The following is a 24,841-nucleotide window of genomic DNA, read 5'->3' on the forward strand; positions in this document are numbered from 1 at the left end:
GAGGTACGTGCACTTAACTGGAATCAAACCTGTCACTCTTTGGTCTGTGGGCCCATGATCTAACTGCTGAGCCAAACTGGCCAGGGCAGTATTCTTTATTTTAATAAAGCTGAGAAATAACAATCTATTCAAGAAGTAATCTGTACATCCTTAGTTGTGTGGTTGCAATCACTTTTACAATCAGAGCTGAGTGAGGAAAGGGTCCAGCTCTCCCTGTGGTTCACTCACTCACTTGCTTACTACAATAGAAAATCAGGAGTGCTTGATCCAGAGCTTTACCGAAACAAGGGACTGTTTGGTCTACAACATGGAAAACTGACAAATAATTTTTTCTTGGTACCCCTGAATTTACTGTTTATTCTGGCACAATGTAAATAAATGGCTTTTAGAGTTTCACCTATTCGATATTACTCAACACTTCCCAGAGGCACCCATAGGTTTCTGCATTCACTTGGGTAGGCCATTTCCCTTATGGGCCTGCTCCCTGCTAGTTAAAATTGGAGGTTTAGAGTTTTGGCTTTCTAACGTACGCACAAGCTCACCCATTGAATGGATCTCTTCCTGTTCCATTCTTAGATGGTCTCTTTTATTAGGTGCCTAAGAGCTGTCCATTGTTTTGTATATACTTTAAAATTTCATGTTAACTTTATCACGACACAAAAGTTGGGCACCATACTGAATCTTATATACTGGATCCTTGTCCTGCCATTTCTGAGAGATTATTATTGAAATGTTCAAATACATGAATTAGGTAATGGTTTCAGTTTTTTTTTACTGTGAGAGAGAAAATAGAACATCATCATTGCCTTATAAACGTCATCTGGGAAGGACCTTTTACTTCATTGCCTCTGTATTCTCTTTGATACATTCTTCTCATTAATACATTGAAATGCCCAATTGTTCTAGGCTATGCATAAAAGAAAACCCTGGCTTATAATCTACCATCATTCATTCATTCATTCATTTGTTCTATTATTCAATAACTTAAAAATCTTCATTTAGAACCTATGTTCCAGATCTTAGTGATGTCCAACAGCCAAATTTCCTCATGAAATTTACTTTCTAAAGGGACAGGGGAGGAGTAGTTTGAAAGACAGAAAACACAATAATTTCTGAAAGTAAGAAATTACAGTGGTTAAGTGAAGGGGAGTTTTCAAAATAATGTGGTGAAAATAATAGTCAAAATCAGATCATTTTCTAGGTTAAACCTGTCCTCACTTCTTTTAAACAAAATGAACTAGAAGTTCCAAGATGCCAGGAAACAAAGACCAGTCAAATAATTTTTAAGCTTCCTCCTTTCCTCATACTAGACAATATTCAGATAGCTTTCAATTCTCTGCCATGGAGCGAGTTATACCAAATGGCTGTGTCCTCCTAGACCTCAGACTAAAGTCACTCACTTGACTAAAGGAGCTCCTAGGCATGCTCTGGTGACTGCAGTCAAAGGAGGGTCTGAGACAGCCCCACCCAGGTGGGGAATCAATGGGCTAGGTGCAGTTTCCTCACCTCATTTAAGGCACAAAGAGTCAAGTCCCTTTCTGTTTTCCAAATGGAAGCATTAGAAGGTTAGGCAGCAGCATTTTAGATCTAGGAAGAACCTCTCACAGGAATTTTATAAACATTACATGTTCTCCCGTTGCAATATGAATAATGTATCTGGTGGAAAGGAACATTCAGATCTTGGTGTAACTTTCTTGACATTCACAATTTGTTAATTTTATATTCTTGCCCAAGAGAAAAAGAAAGATCAGGAGCTTCAAGAGCCTTCAGGCCTATAACAGCAAATTGGATTGAAAGTCTCCCATAGGAAAGTGTTTCAGCCCCAAAGCAAGTGCAACTTTGGTGTGGTTTAGAAGTGGAAAGATGGCCAGGGGGCTGGAATTTGTGAACACTGAGCGATGAGGCTGAAGAAGCAGGCAAGAGACAGGTCATGGTAGTTCCTTTCATAATGGATCATGAAAAATTTACATCATCAAATACATGGTGACAATTAGTAGTATTCATTTATCCTTTTAGATTTGTGTCATTAAAATATTATGGAATATTATTAATTTCATTAATGGGTTTACATTATATTGAGACAAATATAGTCTACTGATTTTTGACAAAAGCACAGAGGCAATTCAATGGAGAAAGAACAGTCTTTTCAACAAAAGCAACAAATGGTACTAGAACAATTTGACACCCATATGAGAAAGAAAGAAAGAAAAGAACACAGACACAGACCTTATATCCATATTTCACAAAACTTAACTCAAGATGAATTGTAGATTTAAATGTATAAAGTAGGACTATAAACTTGCTAGAAGAAAACATAGAAGAAAATCAACATGACCTTGAGCTTGGTGAAGAATTTTTAGATACAACACAAAAAGCAAGACATGTAAAAGAAAAAAATGGTAAGTTCAATGTTATTAAAATTAAAAACGTATGCTCTGTGAAAGACACTGTTAAGAGAATGAAAAGATAAGCCATAGACTGGGAGAAAATATTTGCAAAACAGACCTGATAAAGAACTTGTCCCCATATGCAAATAACTTAAAACTAAACAATAAGAACACAAAAACTTAATTAAAAATGGGCAAAATATCTGAACAGACACAACCAAATATCTACAGATGGCAAATAAACATATGAAAGAAAGATGTTCAACATCATTTTTAATTAACAATGAGAGACTATGTTAGGCCTCTAAAAACTAAAAACTGAGAATACCAGTTGCTGGTCAGGATTTAGAGAAACAGGAACACTTCTTCATTGCTAATGGAAATGCAAAATGGTACAGTCACTTTGAAAAATAGTTTGACAGTTTCTAACAAACCTAAGCATAGTCTTACCATATGATTCAGCAGTTATGCTCCTAGGTTTTTACCTAACAAATATGAAAGCATGTCCATATAAAAAGCGGCACATGAATGTATATAGCAATTTTATATAATCATCAAGAACTGTAATAAACTAAGATGCCCTTCTATAAACAAATGGCTCAACAAACTGTGGTACATCCATGTAATGGAGTAGTATTCAGCAATAAAAAGGAATGAACTATTCAATTTGCAGAGACATGAATGCTTCTTAAATGCATATTGCTAAATGAATAAAGCCAGGTTGAAAAGGGGTCTATACTGCATTATTCCACTTATATGACATTCTGGAAAAGGCAAAACCATACACATTCAAGCAGATATGTAATAGATGAGAGTTCAGGGCAATGGAGAGTTAAATAGGTGAAGCACAGGGATTTTTAAATTTTTTTTTAGCACAGTTGAACTATTCTGTATGGTACCATAATGGTGAATAGATAATACTATGCATTTTTCAAAACCCATAGAACTTTATAGTACAAATATGCAAATAAAAAATCTCACTTAGATGGTCAGGGGCAGGGGATCCCAGGATGGAATGCAGAATGTAACAAATAAATTCATCTGTATTACAAATGCATGAAACAGTCTTACTAAAGGCCTAGTCTATTTGCTTCTAGTTAGTTCCATATGAAAGTAACCTTAGCAAAGGTGGTGGTAGTTGTGTCTGCTGATTCTCTTATTTACTGGCTTTTGTGCTTGGCTTGTCCCTCTCTCCTAGTAAGATCCTTCAATTAAACGATCATTGCAATTGTGTTGATTCCTATTGTTTGAAGAAGAGCATTTAACAGAAGACCCTGTTACCATTTCTGAGACAATGTTATCTCTTGTCATAAAGTTACAATTGGCTTTTCTAGCTTGGTTAAGCCCTCTATCACTGGCCTCTCAGTCAATTCAGATTATTGGTCTCTGACAAAGACGAACAACAATGTTTAAACATTTACATTTGCAAACCAGCTAATTTAGGCCCTATTTCATCTCTCTCATGGTATCTTGTTAAAAGCAGCAAGAGCAGCTAACATATATTAATATTCTAAGTTTTTCCAATCTCTTTTAGAATAATGGGCCTCATAGCTAAGGTAAGTGAGAACTATGCCAAATATTTTGCCATGGCATAACAAGAGTCATCGGATTTCCAGCCGGCAGTATTTATTTCCTCATTCCCTATTCACAAGCAACTAGCCAAAACCATGTGTTTCCGGCTCTTGTTTGATAGCACACCAGTTCTGGTACCAGTTTCCAAATAAGTTAGGGCCAAACCAAATGGCTATAACAAACAACCTCTAAAATGCAATGGCTCAGACAGACAGAGATATATTTTTTCTCTTGGTCATAGCAAAACAGAAGTAGCCTCTTTGTTTATAAAGTTGTCTACAGCAGAGTGTGGTGCTGCCATATCCTAGTATCTCACTAGTGCACCAGCCCCCTAACTGTCCCTGCCTGAGGGAAGAGAGAAAGAAAGGATGTGGTGCCTTGGCTCAGCAGTTAGAGAGTCAGCCTGCGGTCCAGAGGGACCCGGGTTCGGTTTCCGCTAAGGGCATGTGCCTCGGTTGCAGTTTGTCCCCGGCCCTGGTTGGTCGAGCGGGTGGCAGCCACTCGATGTGCCCCTTTCATGTCGATGTTTCTATCTCTCTCTCTTCCTCTCTCTCCCTCCCACTCTATCTGAACAAAAAAAATGGAAAAATGTCCTCGGGTAAGGATAAAAAAATAATAATATTAAAATAAAATAAAAAGGATGTGGTGAAGAAGCCTCCCCCATTCCTGATACTCATATCTCAATGGCCACACCTAACTGCAAGGAAGTTTATGAAATGTCGCTCCTAGTCATGTGTCTGCTCACACATGTTGAGGTTTCTATTTCCAAAGAAAGATGAAGAAATGGATTGTGGGAGCAGCTTGATGTCTCAGCACAGAGTCATATAAGCTAAGGCTCCTGACCTGTCCCCTGTGATAGCTTACCAGTGGATGGTAGCTCAGGGTCTCCTATAAGATGTCTTTCTGTATACACAAAGACATTTTGATTCGACCCTCCAGTCATTGCTAATAATGTCTTTTCCTGAAGGACAAAGAATTTGAGATCGGTGTGGCATTTGGAATGATTCTGGCCTGGTGCCCTCAACTTATAGGATCTGCAGATGAAGACAGTCAGGGACCTGAGTTCCAGAACATGTCCATAATATTGCCAGTCTGTCAGTGGCAGAGCTAGGATTGGAAAACAAACAAAAAGTAAGTCTCTTTCACTAAATATGAGGATTTAAAATGAATACAATGAATCAAAAAATTATCTCGCAAGAACAGAACACAGCAGCAGACGAAGCCTCACATGCCATTCTCTTATTTAGATAATTCAGGATTTCATTAACATTTAAAATTACTGTGACACACTGCTACTGCTAACTCCTACTTAACATATGATTTTGACAATTCTTGGTCAATTTTTATTGAATTTATTGGGGTCACATTGGTTCACAAAATCATACAGGTTTCAAGTGTACAACTCAACAGAACATCATATGTACACTGCATTGTGCACCCACCACACCAAGCAAAGTCTCTTTCCACCTCCATTTATCCCCCTTTGCCCACCTCCACCTCCACCTACCCCCAACCCCTTTTCTCTCTAGCTATCACCACACTGTTATCTGCATCTATGTGTTATGTATATATATATATATTTTTTTTTGCTTAGCTACTCATGTTCTTTTGTCCAGTCCCTCCACAACACTTCCTTCTGACAGCTGTCAGTCTATTCCACATATCCATGCCTCTGGTTCTATTTTGTTCATCAGTTTATTTTGTTCATTAGATTCCACATGTAAGTGAAATCATATGGTACTTGTCCTTCTCTGACTGGCTTATTTCACTTAGCATAACAATCTCCAGGTCCATCCATGCTGTTGCAAAAAGTAAGATTTTCTTCACTTTTATGGCTGAGTAGTATTCCATTGTGTAAATGTACCATTTGCAAAATAAGCACAAGACTATCATTCAAAATTGAAGGAGAAATAAAGAGCTTCACGGATAAGAAAAAGCGAAAGGAATTTACCACCACCAAACCAGCACTGCAAGAAATGCTGAAGGGACTATTGTAAGAAGAAGAAGAAATAGAGAGAGAGAGAGGAACACAAACATAAAATTAAAATGGCAAATAATAAGTATCAATCAATAATTACTTTAAATGTAAATGGTTTAAGTGCTCCAATCAAAGCTGATTGGATAAGAAAACATGACCCATATATATGCTGTCAACAAGAGACCCACCTCACAACAAAAGACTCACACAGGATGAAAGTGAAGGGATGGAAAAAAAATTTTCAAGCAAATGGAAATTTAAAAAAAAATCTGGCATAGTAATACTCATATCAGACAAGATAGACTTTAAAACAAGGGCCATAATAAGAGACAGAGAAGGTCACTACATATTAAAAGAAGCAATCCAACAAGAGGATATAACCCTGGTAAACATATATGCACCAAATACGGGAGCACCAAAATATATTAAAAAACTTCTGGAGAACTTCAAGGGAGAGATCAATAGCAACACAATCAGAGTGGGTGACTTTAACACACCACTGACATCACTGGTTAGATATTCTAGACAAAAAATTAACAAGGACATAGAATACTTACAAGACAAACTAGATCAGTTGGACTTAATTAATATTAATACAACATTTCACCTCAAAGATACAGAATATACATTCTTCTCAAGTGCACATTGGTCAGTCTCAAAGATAGACCACATGTTAGGACACAAAACAAGTCTCTACAAATTCAAGAAAATTGAAATCATATCAAGCATCTTCTTAGATCACAGTGGCATGAAACTAGAACTCAATTACAATAAAAACACACAAAAACACTCAAACACTTGGAGGATAAACAGCATATTATTAAACAATGAATGTGTTACTAATGAGATCAAGGAATAAATTAAAAACATCCTGGAAATGAAAATGATCACACAACAACACAAAATCTATAGGACACAGAAAAAGCAGTCCTGAGAGGGAAATTCATAGCACTACAGGCCTATCTCAAGAAACAAGAAAAATTCCTAATTGATTTTCTAACCCTACAACTTAAAGAACTTAAAAGTAAACAAAAAGAAAAACCCAGAGCTAGTAGGAGGAAGAAAATAGTAAAGGTCAGAGCAGAAATAAACAACATAGAGACTGAAAAAACAACTCAAAGAAACAAAAAGCTGGTTCTTTGAAAAGATAAACAAGATTGATGGACCCTTAGCTAGACTCACCAAGAAACAAAAAGAGAGAAGCCAAATAAACAAAATCAGAAATGAAAGAGGAGAAATAACAACTGACACCACAGAAATACAAAGGATCATCAAAACATACTATGAACACTTATATGCCAACAAATTGGACAATCTAGGAGAAATGGACAAATTTCTAGAAACACACAGCCTCCCAAAACTGAACCAAGAAGAGATAGAAAACTTGAACAGACCAATAACAACAAAGGAAATTGAATATGTAAACAAGAAACTCCCAGCAAACAAAAGCCCAGGCCCAAATGGCTTCATGGGGGAGTTTTACCGAACATTCAAAGAAGAACTAATACCCATTGTTTTCAAACTATTCCAAAAAATCCAAGAAGACGGAACACTTCCAAACTCACTTTATGAGGCCGGCATAATCCTAATTCCAAAACCGAATAAAGACACTACAAAGAAAGAAAACTATAGGCCAATATCCCTGAGGAACACAGATGCCAAAATCCTTAACAAAATATTAGCAAATTGGATTCAGAAATACATCAAAAAATTATTCATCATGACCAAGTGGGTTTTATCCCAGGCATGCAAAAATAGTACAATATTCACAAATCAATAAATGTGATATGCCATATAAACAAAAGGAAAGATAAAAACCATATGATCATATCAAGAGATGCTGAAAAAGCATTCGACAAAATCCAGCACCCATTTTTGATCAAACGCTCAGCAATGTGGGAATAGAAGGATCATATCTCAACATGATAAAGGCCATACATGAAAACCTACAGCCAACATCATACTCAATGGGCAAAAAATAAAAGCATTCCCCTTAAGAACGGGAACAAGACAGGGATGCCCACTTTCGTCACTCTTATTTAACATAGCACTGGAAGACTTAGCCACAGCAATTAGACATGAAGAAAAAATACAGAGGATCCATCCAAATTAGGAAGGAGGACGTGAAACTGTCATCATTTGCAAATGACATAATATGGTACATAGGAAACCCTAAAGACTCCATCAAAAATCTACTAGACTTAATACATGAATTTGGCAAAATAGCAGGATACAAAATTTACAACAAGAAATCGATGGCAGTCTTATACTCCAATGATGAACTCACAGAAAGAGAAACTAAAAAGACAATCCCATTTATCATCGTGGCAAAAAAATTAAGATACCTAGGAATAAAGTTAACCAAAGAAGTAAAGGACCTCTTCACAGAAAACTACAGGTCATTGAAAAAAGAAATAGAGAAAGATATAAAAAAGTGGAAGCAAATACCCTGTGTATGGATTGGAAGAATTAACATCATTAAAATGTTCATACTATCCAAAGCAATCTATAGATTCAATGCAATCCCCATCAAAATACCAACGACATACTTCTCAGAACTAGAAAAAATACTTCAAAAGTTCATATGGAACCAAAAAAGACCTCGAATAGCCACAGCAATCTTGAAAAAGAAGAACAAAGTTGGAGGGATCATATTACCAGATTTCAGGTTATACTACAAAGCCACTGTAATCAAAACAGCCTGGTACTGGCACAAGAACAGGCAAATAGATCAATGGAACAGAACACAGAACCCAGAAATTGACCCAAGACAATATGCTCAATTAATATTTGACAAAGGTGGCAAGAGCATACAGTGGAGTCAAGACAGGCTCTTCAATAAATGGTGTTGGGAAAATTGGACAGCTACCCGCAAAAAAAATGAAGCTAGAATACCAACTTACACCATACATGAGAATAAACTCAAAATGAATAAAATACTTAAATGTAACTTATGAATCCATATAAATTCTAGAAAAAAATGTAGGCAACAAAATCTCAGACATCATACACAGCAGAATTTTCACTGATACAATACCAAGGCAACAAAATCAAAGGAAAAAAATGAACACATGGGACTACATCAAACTAAAAAGCTCTGCACAGCAAAAGAAACAACCATCAAAATGGAAAGGGATCCCACTATATGGAAGACCATAATCGGTAATGATGCATCAGATAATGGGGTTAATCTCCAAAATATATAGAGTGCTCATACAACTCAACAGAAGGAAGACAAAGAACCCAATTAAAAAATGGGCAGAGGACCTAAATAAACACCGCTCCAAAAAGGACATACAAATGGCCAAGAGACATATGGAGAAATGCTCAACATCACTACTCATCAGAGAGATGTAAATTAAAATAACAATGAGGTATCACCTCACACCTGTCAGAATGGTCGCCATCAACAAATCATCAAACAAGTGTTGGTGAGGGTGTGGAGCAAAGGGAACTCTAGTACACTGCAGGTGGAAATGCAGACTGGTGCAGCCACTGTGCAAAACACTACGGTGTTACCTCAAAAAGTTAAAAATGGAACTGTTGTTTGACCCAGTGATCCTACTTCTGGGAAAATACCCTAAGAAACCTGAAACACCAATCAGAAAGAATATATGTACCCCCATGTTCATAGCAGCACTATTTACAATAGCTAAGATCTGGAAACAACCCAAATGTCCATCAGCAGATGAGTGGATTAAAAAGCTGTGGTACATGTACACAATGGAATACTATGCAGCTGTAAGAAAGAAAGATCCTTTATCCTTTGAGATGGCATGGAAGGACCTGGAGAGTATGTTAAGCGAAACAAGCCAAGCAGAGAAAGACAAATATCACGATCTCACTTATTTGTGGAATATAATGAACTAAACAAACTGCTGAAAAAAATTAACCCAGAGACATGGAGGTGGGGTACAGGCTGACGAGTCTCAGAGGCGGAGAGGGTTTGTGGGGGAAGAGATAAACCACAGAACTTACATGCACATATGCATGACCAATGAACATAGACAACAAAGCTGGGAATGAGGTAGGGGGGAAGGGGAGGAGGGTGTCAATGGGGGAAAAATGAGAAACATCTGTACAAAAACAAATTAATAAATAAAAATTTTTAAAAATTATAATATGCTTGCTATATTGCACTTACAGTGCTTAAATTTAAAATAACACAACACAGTATCAATATATCTGCCCAATCAGATGTAATTCTTTAATCTCAAATATCCAGGCAGTGCATACATTTCCCAAATTCTTGTATAAACATTCTCTCTTTATTTAAGTCTGTTTGAACCATGATTCAAAAAGCTATGTACATTGCATTTTTTAAAGATGCTCTTGTTTTTTGTAATCTATAGATTATTTCTCCATCTCTTTTATCCTCCTCCCCCACCACTTGCAATTTTGTTGTTGTAGAAGAAGAGAATGGGAAGGAAGGGGGAAAGAGAAGAAGCTGTCACTTGTCTCATAATTTCCTGCAGTTTGTATTTTTGTTTTGCTTTGCTTTATTCGTGTTTCTTGGCCCTTGTATTTCTATGCTGAGAGACTCAATCAGATTCAGGTTGGGTGGTGGTGTGGCGGTATGTGTGTAATTGTATGTGTGTGTGAAGTCTATGTTAAGTGATCATGGGTGCTTTCATTGAAGCACATATGCCTTTCATTTTATGCTTAGCAATTCATTTCAGTATCATTTTGAACTAATAGATTTCAACATATTTTATGTGTTTCAATCCGTGGGAGTTATTTTTCTTCCTGACACTTAAGTAGTCTAATTTTTACACAGTGGGAACTTATTTCTGTTGGCTCCAAGTCCTTTGGACACAATCTTACAGCTTTGATAAAATGTTCCAGGCTCATCTAGTCCATTTCTTCCTGCCTTAGTCCTGCGATCAGTACCCTTTATTCAAGAATCCTGGGCTCTTTTTTATGAAAAATGGTATTTAAAAACCAAAATCTAGGCACTAGAGTAATTCATTGCTATTTTTGGTCAATATCTCTAGGCCAATTCAGTGGATAGTGCTAAAAAGGATTTTTTTGTTCTCACTAAAAGTATGAGATTGCACCGATAATCCAGTCAATTCAGTTCAGAATGATAAGGTTAAACTCGTTCATCTTAGTGGATATCTCTTTTCTCCCATGTCATTAATACCAGTTCTCGGCGAAGCAAACATAACTCTTATCTGCTTTACACCACAGGATACACATACAGTCTCAAAATCACCTTATCACCACCAGTATCAACAGTGTCTTTTCAGAAATTTTTTCAACTCAAAAGTTCTCTAGGAAAGGGACAGTATCTAAAACTGACAGCATGGACCATTCTTTCTTAAGCAAATATAAATTATATGCTTAAACACATTTACTTGGTGTTATTTATGATCTGTATAAAAGTGCTGAAGGAATGACTGTATGTGTGGAAGGCCATCCAAGGAGGATGGTACAGCTTTCTGCTCAGAATTACCACCTGGTAATTCAAACGAGTCACAAGAATGTCTATAACAACTTCTTGTCTCTGCTGTGCATTAACCAGAGGGCTAACACATTTTCAGAGAAACTCTCTTGTAATGTGACAAGACTCAAGATGAGTTGGTCCCCTCTATGAGAAAGGCACAGCAGGGGTCAAGCCATACCAGATTATACCATGGTTCTGTCTGGTATCCCTGACCGGTTACCACAGCCACTTTGAAGCATGAAGTAGCAGATGGTAAATTAAAAGAACAGCTTTTTAAAATTTAAAACAAATCCAAATGTAAACCTCCCTCATCTTCTCCATTTCACTCTTTGCCAAAAAAAAGGGGTGAAAAACATCACAAGTGTAATTCTGAGATGTTTATTTTAAAAGTATCATTTATCCTAGATTTCAAAATCGGTTACAACTCATATTAAAGTGTTCTTCTTTTGCAAGCCAATGCCTCATCTTTGTCAGCTGTCCCCAGCTGACGACCAGTATGTGGGAACAGGAGTTAATGAGGCTAAGCTTCCTAGGGGGCTGTGCAGGGAGGTGAGCTGCAGCCTCTGCCCCATTGACTCCCCCAGATGGGTACAAGACAGCGTATCACTATAGCTGAATGAAAGCGACAATTTCTCACCTGCATTTTTACGAGAAAACGTTTTATGTAATTTACCTTTTAGTTTTCACGTAAGAGAGAAGTTAAAACCACGTAGCTTCCTCTGATTCTCTGACAGGGATGGGCATGCTGACGAAGGGTGCACCGTGCACGGTGCGCAGGGGCTGCTGGACCTGGAGCTGGAAGTGCAGAGATGGGAGTACGATGTACTTAGCGTTTGTTTTGTTTTGTTTTTAAATAGATAGGTAAACGTGTAGATATTAAAATGACGTTCACTTGAGTTACCCACAGACTCCACATCCAAGTACATAGCAATGGAAGGAAAAAATCATTTTTGTGGACCAGGAACTGAAGAGAAATGGGAGACTGAAGCCACAGGACTGCCCTTCTCAGTCCCTGTGTGGCAGACACAGGGGATACAATTTCCCGGGGCCTTGGAGAAGTGGGATGGAGCGCAAGTCACTCCCTGCCCCCACCTTCCTTTCCCCCACCCTGGGAGCAGAGGCAGAGAAAGGTGCTGCCCTGAGCTGCAGCTTGTGAGAGTCCAAGAGACAAGTTAGATGCCGGGACAGACTCAACCTTCATGACCAAGTCTAGTTAATTTATCATTTGACTTTAAACTATTCCCAATATCATGGTGGAATAAGAAAATCAAGAGAAGAAATGGTTTTGGATTATGGGTCTTTGGGGCTGGGCTGAGGCAAGCAAAAAATCTCTAAATAGAGAGGAGGAAGAGGGAGAAAAAGAAAGATTGTACCAACGCAAGTGATCTAAAAACCAAAAGTTCAAAACATGCAAACAAAATTAACACCAAGAAAGTGTTATAACCCAGTAATTCTCCATCTGTTAGAAGAAGGAACCTCTCCCGGGTTCCTTGAGCCCAAGTTGTTTTTGCAAAAATTCTTGAAGAGATGGATCAGCCATGACCATGAGCTTAACTAATCAGGAGATGCCAGACGGGACGATGAGGCATTCAAGGCTAGGGCTTAGTAAATGTTAAGAAATATAAAATAAACAACTTTTACAGCTACTAACTGCTGATATTTGCTTCTGTACACGTAGCTTGCTTGCTCTGCTAAACTCTTGAGTAACCCCTGTCCTATATAAGCAACCCTCCCCCTGAGCTCGGGGCTGCAGTTCTCCTCTGTGTAGGTTGGCTGCAGTCCCTGCGCAGGTAATAAAGTTCCTAATATTCAAAATTACTTGATGTCTGAGTGAGGATGACTCTCCTGGGTTACAACAAAAGATAGCAAGAAATATAAAATATTGGGAAATGAAATCATCCTAGACAAAATGAAAATAAATGTGCCATCTTGAAAAGACTTTAAGATTAGTATGTTTAGAGTTATCAAGGAGATACAAAAAGGAAGAGCATAATTCCAAAGAGATAAAAAATTATGTGAAAAAGATAATTTTTAAAATTCAGTAAAATGAATAAACTCTATACAGGGATAATCAAGATTTCAATAACATATATATGCAACATGGTTTCAAACATGCATATTTTTATAAATATTGTAAATTTAGATAAGTGTTACATATTTCTATTTATATAAATTATGTGTGTGCATGTAACATACACTTAATAGACAGAATATATACATACTATTCAGGTACACATGGGACATGTTAAAATATTGACAGTGTACTAGGGCATGAAGGATGTCTCATCAAATTTGAATGAATCAGATTTATGTAGTAAAAGATGATGAAAAATATATACACACAAGTAAATAAAATTATATTTTTAAAATTACAAATGAACCAAATATATAATAATAATAAAATTACAGCCAAACAACCAAGAAGCAGGAGATTCCAAAATTTATGGGGATCAACCAAAATCTTTAAAGTAAATCTTAGCTTTTATTTAGTAGCAGAAATAATTTAAATAGAAGAATATTTAGTAGGCAGTCCCTACACTAAATATGTCTTGTTCTTCTGGTCATATGGTACAAGTGCATACACTGTTGCCTTGAAGTTATGTGTAACCAGTGACTTGCTTTGGTCAATGAAATCAGTGGAAGGAATTTTGTGCCAGTTTTAGGCAGGGACTTTATAAACTGGTAAACAGTTGGCCAGATCCTTTGTCCTTACCTTGGCAATTAGGGAAGCATGGAGTTGGAGCCTCCTGTAGCCTAGGTACCTGAGTGAGGTCGCCAGTCTTCCTGCTTGTCCACATGGGCACTGCAACAGCGTCATGGTGACAGATTGCCACCACCTCATTTCCAAGTTAGGTTTCCACAGTTATTATCTGGATTTCTGTCTTTCACAAGCAAAATTATTTTAGTTTTTTGGGGGTGTGTGGGGGACTTGAGGTTGAAAGCTGTTGGCCTAATCATCGAATGAGCCTGATCTTTTAAAATCTTGTTTTATTATTTGTTGTTTTTTCTATTTCCAGTTTTTTAGTAGCATCTGGGAGCTTTCAGACACTGTTTTCCACAGACTAATAAAAAGTACTTAAAAATACAATCAAATAAAGCCCTGTGTCTGAAAACAGGCTTTAAGCTAGTTACAAAGCTGAAAAACTGTCCCAGCCATTAATCCCCCCATTCTACCCTTGGTTACCAGAGTACATTCACCTTTGGAGCTTTTGGCATTCTGTTTTGGTGAAAGCAACCATGTCTTTAATAAAATTATTTCCTGCTAATTGATGCACATCTTTCTTTCAGAAAATAAACAAAAATATTTCTGAAGATAAATAAGAACGTATCTGTCATTATGACAAATTCTTTTGTGACACCATTATAATCATAGTTTCTGTAAGGATCTAGAACATGCTCTTATAGTTGAAACACAGATCACTGCTTTATGTTATAATTATTATTCTTTTCTGAAAATTAATTATGTGCACAGACTATGATTAGGTACTCACTGATGATTTGTTTTGAATAAACTTGCAGCCATTTCGCTGGCTTACAACTTGTAGAATGTGATGATCTGCCCATGAGAAAACTGTACTATTTCTGTACGCTGCCTTCCACTGCCGTGAACTTCGATTCCAGCAGTTATGGCCGCACAGCTGTGCTGGTCCCTAGAAGGAGAACTAAAGGGTCCACTATCCTAGGAGGGCTCTTTGCACTGTTGTGCCATACAGACTTTCAGATGATTTCTGACTTTTGTTTGTAAGCACTCCATTGTGATTGCAATTTTTTTTTTTGCAAGGGAGTGTTATAAAAGCTCTGGAAAGGATCAAAGAAAATTATTTTGAATCAAAGAAAGAGCACTCTACCACATTGACATTTATGATAAAACATTTAGGGGACACCAAGTGTGATGGTAGTTTAAATTGCCAATTTTTGCTATCAGGACTCAAGTCATACCAGATTCACTTTTCTCTTTGAAGAAATTAAAAAACTTATTAAAGATGCTTTTGAATATGAGGTTATTCTGCATGGTTTAAGGAATCTTACATGCTTATTGTTCAAAAATGTTTATCTGTTTTGGGTAAAAAAGTTTTAAATTTTGAAAAAAGTTTCTGAATTTATTTATTACATTTTTGAATTTTAAAATACCTCCAAAGCCATTTGGGGATCTGTTCAGGCCCGGCATGGGTTGTGAGAGAGGTTGACATTTGAAGAATCCAAATGGCTAGAAATGGAAAACAAAGCAGTGGTGGTTTATGCTCTTTTGTTACCTGAGCAGAAATAAATATTGAATGAATAGCCATTGTAAGGTTGTACCAGCCCTGGCAACTTTGTTGATCTTGGAAACCTACTGTTTTCCAATATGTGCTTGGTGACTTTTAAAGTTTCAGTAATATTTGCCTGCTAATGAATCACACTTTGTTCCAGGCATTCCTGACTATTGATTTTGCATTAGTCAATAGTTTTTATTGATAAGCTACTAAGACCAGAGGAAGATATTTTGCTGGGTACAGCCTAAGACCAGAAAAGAGATATTGCAATTTATGAGCTTGAACCCTGAATCCAAGCTCTGCCACTTACTGGCTAGGTAACTTTGGGCAGATTATTTGACCCCTCTCTGCCTCAATTTCCTCATTTATAAAATAAGAATAACAATAGTAACTACCTCTACAGGTTGATCAATGATTGAACAAGCTAATACAAGTAAAGGGCTTAGAATAATTGCTAGCATTTACTGAGCATCAATAGCTACTATTAACATAAATTGTAAAAAGTTTTATTGTAATGGGAATATTAGATATGAGAGCTCTTCATAAAAACAAAGTGAATTGACCACAGAGGCAATAATACTAACTTAGGAACTAGAGCTGGATGCGGTGTCCCAGTTCTATTGATGCTTTAATATAGTCTAGTCTGTCTAACAGTGACTATCATACTTGCCCTTCTGCCTCGCAGCTTTGTAAGAAGATCCAAATGAAATAATGCTTTCTACATGAAGTCTTCCCCACATTATTAGCCAAAATCAATTGCTCTTTTTTGAGCACTCTCTATGCCACTGATTTGTATTTTCTTTTTTTAAAAGTTGAATTTATTGGGGTGACATTGGTTAATAAAATCATACAGGTTCCAAGTGTGCATTTCTATAACACAACATCTACACACCGCATTGTGCTCTCACTATCCAAAGTCAAGTCTCTTTTTGCCACCATTTATCCCCACTTTGCCCTCGTCCACCTCCTCCCACCTACCTTCCCTCTGGCTATCATACTATTGTCTGTTGCTTTTTTCTTTCTTTTGCTTAATCCCTTCACCTTTTTCTGCCCAGTCCCACAACCCCATCCCCTCTGCAAGCTGTCAGTCTGTTCTGTTATTTTCATCATGATGCTGACCGCACTAAGTCTTGTACTAGAGTTAGTTTTTTTTTTTTATGTGCTCTTTTTCTCCTCCTAGATAAGGTCTTGGTGGCGGAGACACTCTTACTCACTTCTAAAATAGCAGCTACCATTGTGATTTGAACAGACATGTAATAACTGTTTATTATAAAGAGCTCTGACAAGTATAGCTTGTCACATAAACACAATTATTACTATTATTATTACTATTTTTCTTATTATAAATACTACTATGTGACTTTGCAGGGCATAATTACATTGGTTGTTGGCATGAACTGGAGTGGTAGAGTTGGGTGGGGTCAGAATGGAGCACCCCACACAAGGATTAGAGGTTTACCCCAGAGATATTGCAGGTTCAGTTCCACACCACAACAATGAAGCTAAATGTATGCAACCTTCTTGCTGGTAGGGTCTTGCCTTTAATTTGTAAAAAAAAAAAAAAAAAAAAAAAAAAAAAGCAGCATCTGTGGAGTGCAATAAAGAGAAGCATATAAAATGAGGAATGTCTGTATTTGCAAAATTTCGGCTTCATATATTTTTGTTTTCCCTCTGCATTATCCCTTTACATAAAAATATGCACATTAGATTCAAGTATTTTTTAAGCTATTAATTGGGTGAGATGAGAAATAATTGATAATTATGGGGTCTGCAAAAAGCCTTCTGATCCCCCTGTGTGTTACAAGTTGATAAATGAGGTTTATGGAAATAATTAGGTTCTTGTCTTAATTTCAGCTAGAACTTGGAGATTTATTTATTTATTCATTTATTCTTTAAAAATCAATTTTAATGTTTCTTTGCTATGTGCTAAACACTGTGCTAGGCACTACACAAGGACAGTGGGGACCCGCAGTGTTCTAGTCTATTCTGTGTGGATAAACAGGAAGCTCCATCAAGATGCCCTCAAATAAAGAAATACTGCAGTATGGGCTGAATCAACATGAAAACACAGTTGGGGATCTTTGATCTCAGTTTAACACATTAGGTGATTTTCTCTGGCAGTAATCGGATCTATCAACTTGAATGAATGTAGTGCTCATATTAAGGTATGCCCACTGCACTGATTGAAAATTTACATTTCAAACACGTGGGGCTTACTCTTAGAGGAACTGTACTCTAAGACCAAGGTATAGGAAAGGGGTAGGTGGGCCATTAGAAACTCTTCTGAGAACTATCATTCTCATGACTGAACTTGGACAAGTAATCTACCCTTGTTAGGTCATCTATAAAACTGGGATAATAACAAGCTGTTCCTAGATTTCCTTGGAGAATTAGATTTACAAATTCAAGAAAAAACGACGCTGCTTTGCAGTTCTGTGGCTGCATCAATTTGATGTCCATACATCTACTAGAAGTATATGTGAAAACAACAAATCAAAATACATTTGCTTTCTCTCTAAAAAATGTGTGGCATATGGATGTTTCTCATCAGCTTATGGTATTTCAAATGTATCCATAAAGCATGAAGTTTTTAATGAGACATGTACTCCCCCCCCCCCATATCTTCTTTGTAAACCTCTGAAATCACCTTGTGTATCTCATTTAAAATAAAAAATTAAATAAAATTAAGCTACTATGCATAGAAATTCTTTCAATACACAAAGCCTACACATTTGCATCAACATAAAAAATCAAGACTGCTTAATTCAAACCTTGACACCATCAACCTTTTAAATTATGTGTTAAAGAGACTGGCATCCTGGGAAGACCAACTTAAAGTCATTCTGTGTGCCATTTTGGGTGTCTTTGGTGTGTGTACATGTGTAATTCACAGAAGAGATAAAGAAGAGGTGCTTTAATAGAAAGGAAAGAAATTATTTAAAATTTCTCTAGATATGAATCAGTTCACACTTTTAAAACAGAAAGAGGGCAAATCTGTCTTTTCAGAAGAATGCAGAACAGAAATTTAGGCCAGAATGTTTCATCTCTCTTTTATGTATAAATTTCAATGGATACTTTCTTTTCAAGAAACAAAGATTTTTATAAGTGTTACTTTGAAAACACAGTTCTAAAGCGTGACTACTGGTTGCTTGGATGTATTCTATAGACCCTATTGGGTAAGTGGGGGAGGAACCGGCTGTTTATTCCTCTCCTTCTCTACAGTGTATAAATTTTGCAGCGAAGTGACTACTTTTCTTTACATCTTAATTCTTGTTGTCTTCACTAGCCTGTGCCTATACCCAATTTCTTTTCTAATGTGGAACCCAGCAGCTCTTTGTTCTCATTGTGCCTGTCGTCTCCCTTTCTTTGTGTTGCAGGGATACTGCTACCCGCATCTGCCACTGAGCATGCGGAAAAAAATCCTTCAATAGATTCTTTACTTAGGACTTTTCTGTAGTCTTATTCCACTTCTCCAGGTTTTAGTCATAACCAGAATATCCAGAAGTTAAACCGAAACTTGGAAAGGTGATGGGTGATACAGGTGGTTAGGTGGTGGTCTAGCAAGCTGGGAGGAAAGTTTGGGGGTAGTTATCACACTTGCTTATCTAATTTATTGAAGCTCTCACCAAGCAAGTTAAGTACAGAACACCCGCTTCACACAGAAGTTAGAGGTATAGACTGACAACTGAGAAGACACAAGTGTTTCTGAGCTGGTAGGCACTGAGCCATATCTAAAACCAACTGGTAAGTGTGTTTGCAGTTCCAGAGCTATTCTGTACATTGTCTTGAAGATTGATATGCAAAGTCCCTGAGCCCAGCCCAACCTGATGTGTATCACAGGATGAGAACCAGTTGTTTGTTTTTTTGTCAGAATAAAGTCTGATACTTCCATCTGGTTGTGGTAAACGTTTAAAATGCTAATTCAACAGTAATTGAGGAAAACTTCATTCAATTCTTCTGCTTAAAGCCCCTTCCCCCCACCACCCCCATTTTAAAGCAGATTTACTGATGTTTTCCACAAGATATAAGAAACAGGTTTGCAGGTGAGATTAGGAGTTTGGGGGTAGAGTTATGAGGTTTTCTGTTTTTCTTTTGTCCCCCAGTAGATCTGATCTTACTAGCTTGTTAATTATTTAACAGGTGGATCACTACACAATTTTACTCATGTGTCTCCCATAATGACTTTCAATCCGTTGTATTCACTGCTTGCATGGCCAAGTCTCAGAAAGGTGTCAGGCACAGAGTTCGGTGCTCAGTCTTTTGTTTAATGAACATATGAATATATATAGTATGAAAAAATGAGCGTTTTATCGAGGCAAACACAGATGGTAATAGTTCAATAGTTCAAATTAAATTAATTTGGAGTAAATGTAAGTTAGCATTTGGCTCTTTAGCAGCTGGCCACTCTCCCTCTCTTAGTGAGGGGGATATCTGTTTTCTCCTTGGCCTCCTCTCTCCCACCATTTTGTTTCTGTATCACCAAGTAGTGGATTGAGAGCATCGTTTCAAAGCCTTTCTGTTCTCTGTATTTACTTTTCGTTCGTAGAATAACATTCCCTTGTCCTTTGGTTTTCCGCGGGTTTCATTAGCCAGTGGCTAGCAGACAATGTCACTGAGCCTAACAATGTTCTTGGAAGGTAAACTAGTGGGCGCTAGGTGCACTCCCCTAAGGCTCGCACCTGCATCAGCGGCTCCTTTGGAACCGGACCCCTGGCTCTACAGTGCACGAAATTCTCACTCCCTACAGGGGTGGGAGGATGTGTCTATGGCGGGAAAGTTCCGGCAAGGTCCAATCAGGCACCTGGGATTAGGTAGCATGGGCGGGGCGTCCACCCCGCCCCTTGGAAGTAACGCACCCCTAGGCCTGTCCTCCGCCCAGGCCCCGCCCACCCGGCGCCCGCGCCCCGCCCCGCCCCGGGGCCGCGGCTAAAACCCGGAGCCGCCTCGGCGCCCAGGGGACTGGAGAGACGCTCTGAGCATGTGCAGAGCTGGTCGGCGGTGGCTTCCTCGGCCCGAGGCTGGGGCCCGGTGCTGATGCGAGCATCCGACTCAGCCTCAGCGCCAGCGTGGTCGGCCCTCCAGGCAGGGAAAGCGGGAAAGGAACCGTAGACCTCCCTGCGGCCAGAGGAGCCGCTACGGCGGTGCTCACCCCCGGCGGCCGCAGCGCCCGGGGGGCTCACGATGATGGCGGAGCAGGTGAAATGCGCCTCGGCGGGGGGCGGCTCCGGAGCGGGCTCCGGGCCGGTGGTGAACGCGGAGCTGGAGGTGAAGAAGCTGCAGGAACTGGTGCGCAAGCTGGAGAAGCAGAACGAGCAGTTGCGGAGCCGGGCGGCCAGCGCGGCCGCCGCCCCGCACCTGCTGCTGCTGCCGCCGCCGCAGCCTGCCGCGCCGCCCCCCGCTGGGGCCTGCAGCCCCTTGGGTCCGCGGAGCCCCCCGGCCACCGCCGCCGCCTCGGGGGGCCTGGGGCTCGGCCTGGCGCTGGGCGCTGGTGGCGGCGGCGGTGGCAGCGGCGGCACCAGCCCCGCGTTCCCGGGGACCTACTGTCTGCCCAGCCCGGCGCCCCCCCTGCTCTGCAGCCTGGCGCAGCCCCCCGAGGCGCCTTTCGTCTACTTCAAGCCGGCCGCGGGCTTCTTCGGCGCGGGCGGCGGCGGGCCGGAGCCGGGGGGCGCGGGAACACCTCCGGGGGGATCCCCCGCACCGCCCTCGCCGCCCCCCACGCTGCTGGACGAGGTGGAACCGCTGGACCTGGAGAGCCTGGCCGCCTGGCAGGACGAGGACGACTACACCTGGTATTGCCGAGCTCCGCTCCCTGCCCGAGGACCCTGGCCTCGGAGGCCCTGGGACGGCGGGGCGGGCGTGGGCAGGAAGGGGGGGGGGTGCTTGCCAGTGCCCCCGGACGTGGTGGCCTGGCAGGTGCCAAGTGGGGCTCTGAATGGAGGTTTAACATGCGGGCGGAAACCTTCTTCTAATAGCTCTGGCTGATCTCTTTGCTGATTATTGGGTCCCAAGCTCCTCCTTAGCATTAACTGAATAATCCATGCTGTCTTATCTTTTTGTTACTCAGTGTTGCTCTTTTTCCCCAGTCTTTTTTGGTAGTGACGGCGGATGGGTAGGGGTTGGCCTCAGCCTACGACTGCTTCTGTTCTTCCCTCCCAAACAAACGCTGGATGGCATTTGCGTGTGTCCCTTCTCCCGTGGCATAACACGCTGCCTTGCGATGGATCTCTTCTTAGAGATTTCGTTCTGGCACTTTGAGTTGTGCAGTCGTACGTCCTCATTCCCAGCATTTCATTATAGCTTCTCATTTCAGAGACTGACTTGTTTTTAATGTGCTGACCTTACTGGCTTTCCTATCAGTAATGTTGTCAAAAATGGGGACTTTTCCGGGAATGGGGTGGGCAGCTTGAAGGTACTCTATTGCCTAGGAACCATGGAACTTTAATCTTAAAAATCAAACTGGTGATTTAAGAAAAGTGTTATTAGAGGAACTTAGTATTTTTCAGAAACCTTAAGTTATCAGAAAATCTGAGGCTGGCAGCATTTATTCAATTGAAATCTGGTTAGCTCTTTCTATTTTCCATCAATCAGTAACTTTGGAGGGGGTTCTAATTCTTTTATTGCTTATTTTTCATGCTACTTGCTCATGGAGTAATAATAATATGCTTTCTTCCGTCACTAGAGGTGGTGGGATATGGTCAGGTGAGTAGAAGCTTCAGCTGGGGTGGAACTTAGTTCTTGCCTGGGAAAATGAACAGCACTCTCCTCCACAGAGCAGTGACATGAAGAGTAGTTGTCCCTCTTTTATCAGACCCTCTTTTTACTTTCTTTGTGTTCCTGTTGCATGATTGCACAGGAGGGAAATGGAGAACCTTACTGGTTTCCTGTTTCTTTTACCTTAACTCTTGTGAGAGAACTCTGTGAAGAATATTAACTAATTAGTTTGATTCTAGGAATCAAAACATATGAAGCATATTCACATTTGAGGTATTCATCCTCCTCAAGTTAGTACTTGACTCTTCTGTGGTAGTTCAAGTTGTAAAAGTCAAAACAACTACTTTCTGGAACTTTAAGCCATTCTTTTTAGAAGCTGCACCTTTATTTTTGTGGAACCCAGGCTGTCCTGTAATCTCAGTTTCAGCCTGAAGATGGTACTGAAAAATGCTGTCTTGATGGTTCTTGGGTTATCACTAATCATAAGCCCTTATGCCACTCGCATATTATTTTAGATTGATTTAGTCCCTATTTGGTCTTTTCTGAAGATATGTTCTTAAATAATGGAAGGAAACTTGTGTGTATTTGTTGATGGGGGTTAATTTTGTGGTCTAAAATATCAGCTTTTAAAAATTATGATGATACTTTTTTATAAGTATATTGGATTGGTAATAGTGTATACATAGCTAATACACTTTTAATGTTTTATTTTTTAATGGACTTCTACCATATTTAGTTATCCAAGTATTGTGTTTGATATCCAGATTTTCCCTTTGTAGTTTATTTTTTAATCACAATAGCATTGAAATAACTTTTAAAAAAATTGGTTACTTAGTTGGATTAGCCCATTAGCACTTCAGAGGGTTCAAAGCAAATCTAAATTGTAGCAGGTTCTACTAATTTTACTTATCCAGAATATAGGTAAATAAATAAATCATTGCCTTGACACTTTACAAATGTTTTTACAGACAAATGGGACAGTATTTATAGAGTACTATATCTTCCTCAAAACAAACCTAGGAATAGAAATCCCAGGTGGAAAAACAGAGAGGGATCATTAATCTTAGTGGGATGGTCACCTCATTTCAGAAACCTTTCTATCATAGCATTTTATGCATTGAGATATTTTTGTATTGCAATATTTTGGCCTATTGATGAACAAATAATCACCAGGTTTAACTCACTTGTTAATGCTTGCAAAGCCCTCTGAAGTTCTTCCTCACTGAAAATTGTGTGTCCCTGTTTTGTGGTCTCACAAATAGGGTACTTTTCATTTGGGTTCCCTGGCATGTTTACAGGAAGGCAGCTTATTTTTATTATTCCTGTTTATTAAGAAACAATTGTAGTGGATAATATGCACCTGATTATTTAAAAAATACTTAAGTTCTACATTTTTATTGTTTAAAAAAAAAAAGACAAAACACAAGAGTGAGTATAAAGTCGAGTTTTCTCTCTTATCCTCAATTTACTACAATGACTCTGAGTTAACCCTGTTATCATTGTTTAGATCCTTTAAGATAAAAACATAATTATACAAATCAATATGCCAATATATACATCAGGTTTTTAAAAAAATACTTTTTATAGAACTGTCTTAGATATCTTTGTCCCCCTGTAACAGTTACGTCATTGTTAAAGTAAAAATACTAAGGACCAAGTTGCTATTAACTATCACCTACAATTTTTCATGTACTTTTATCATGTCATTCTAATGAGTTAAACAAAATTGCTCTTTGGTAATTTATTTAGAACAGTAGTTCCTGCTAAGATGTTCTGTCTTGGGGGAAAAAAAGTTCACAAATGTAGATTAATCATTGAACATTTTAGAAGTTCTTCCATGTAAGTCTATTTTTTTTCAAATAAAATATTAGAGTATTACTGTTTACCTTTTGTTAACAACCTAGACAACATTTGGTTCAAGAATAATGTGTAGTCCAGCCGGTGTGGCTCACTGTTTGAGCGTCGACCCATGCACCAAGAGGTCGCTGGTTTGATTCCCAGTCAGGACACATGCCCAGGTTGTGGGCCCAATCCCCAGTGGGGGGCATGCAGGAGGCGGCCAGTCCATGTTCTCTCTCATTGATGTTTCTATCTCTCTTTCCCTCTCACTTCCTCTCTCTCTCAAATCAATAGAGGAAAAAAATTAAAAAAGAAAGAGAATAATGTGTAGAAGGGAAACAGTGAATTTGTAGAGTCCGTATTTGCCTGATGATACTTCATTGGTTAGTGAGTGTTCTAACAGGTCTCTTAGGTCTTTTTTCCAAATAATTATTTAACCTATAGGTATCTTCTATCTATACCAAAAGAAAACAAACTGTTAATGTAAGAAGAATGATGTGTTTTGCTTCTCATTTTGATGAAAAGCTTTGAAACAAAATAATTCTTATTTATTCAAGTATTTATCTCAGTTGAATTTAAAGTATTTAACTTTGCTATAATATAACCTGGTTATCTTAGCACAGTACTGCTAGAATTAAATGTCTCAGAAAAGTAA

At 38.8% G+C, this 24,841-nt stretch overlaps 1 protein-coding gene and 1 long non-coding RNA gene across 3 annotated transcripts in view; one reads left to right on the plus strand and one right to left on the minus strand.

The window, feature by feature from the left end:
* Positions 1 to 12,070: 12,070 nt before the first annotated feature.
* LOC118622242 lies at positions 12,071 to 17,160 on the minus strand. The gene is made up of 3 exons (XR_004958009.1): positions 17,096 to 17,160; positions 14,097 to 14,261; positions 12,071 to 12,178 (listed from the first exon to the last, which is right to left on the minus strand). It is a non-coding gene; the product is annotated as an uncharacterized LOC118622242 (long non-coding RNA).
* A 3,430-nt stretch (positions 17,161 to 20,590) lies between these two features.
* SLAIN1 (SLAIN motif family member 1) overlaps positions 20,591 to 24,841 on the plus strand; it is a 63,925-nt gene continuing 59,674 nt past the window's right edge. Inside the window, exons 1-2 of one of the 2 annotated variants that reach the window (XM_036250188.1) lie at positions 20,803 to 21,101; positions 21,156 to 21,425. In XM_036250188.1, the coding sequence (XP_036106081.1) occupies positions 20,818 to 21,101; positions 21,156 to 21,425 (554 nt within the window). In that variant the 5' untranslated portion in view covers positions 20,803 to 20,817. Of the gene's footprint in view, positions 21,426 to 24,841 lie in introns of both variants that reach the window. The other variant, XM_036250187.1, reaches the window with a different exon arrangement.

The sequence above is a fragment of the Molossus molossus genome, unplaced genomic scaffold (assembly GCF_014108415.1).
Source record: "Molossus molossus isolate mMolMol1 unplaced genomic scaffold, mMolMol1.p scaffold_m16_p_9, whole genome shotgun sequence".
Lineage (NCBI taxonomy): Eukaryota > Metazoa > Chordata > Mammalia > Chiroptera > Molossidae > Molossus > Molossus molossus.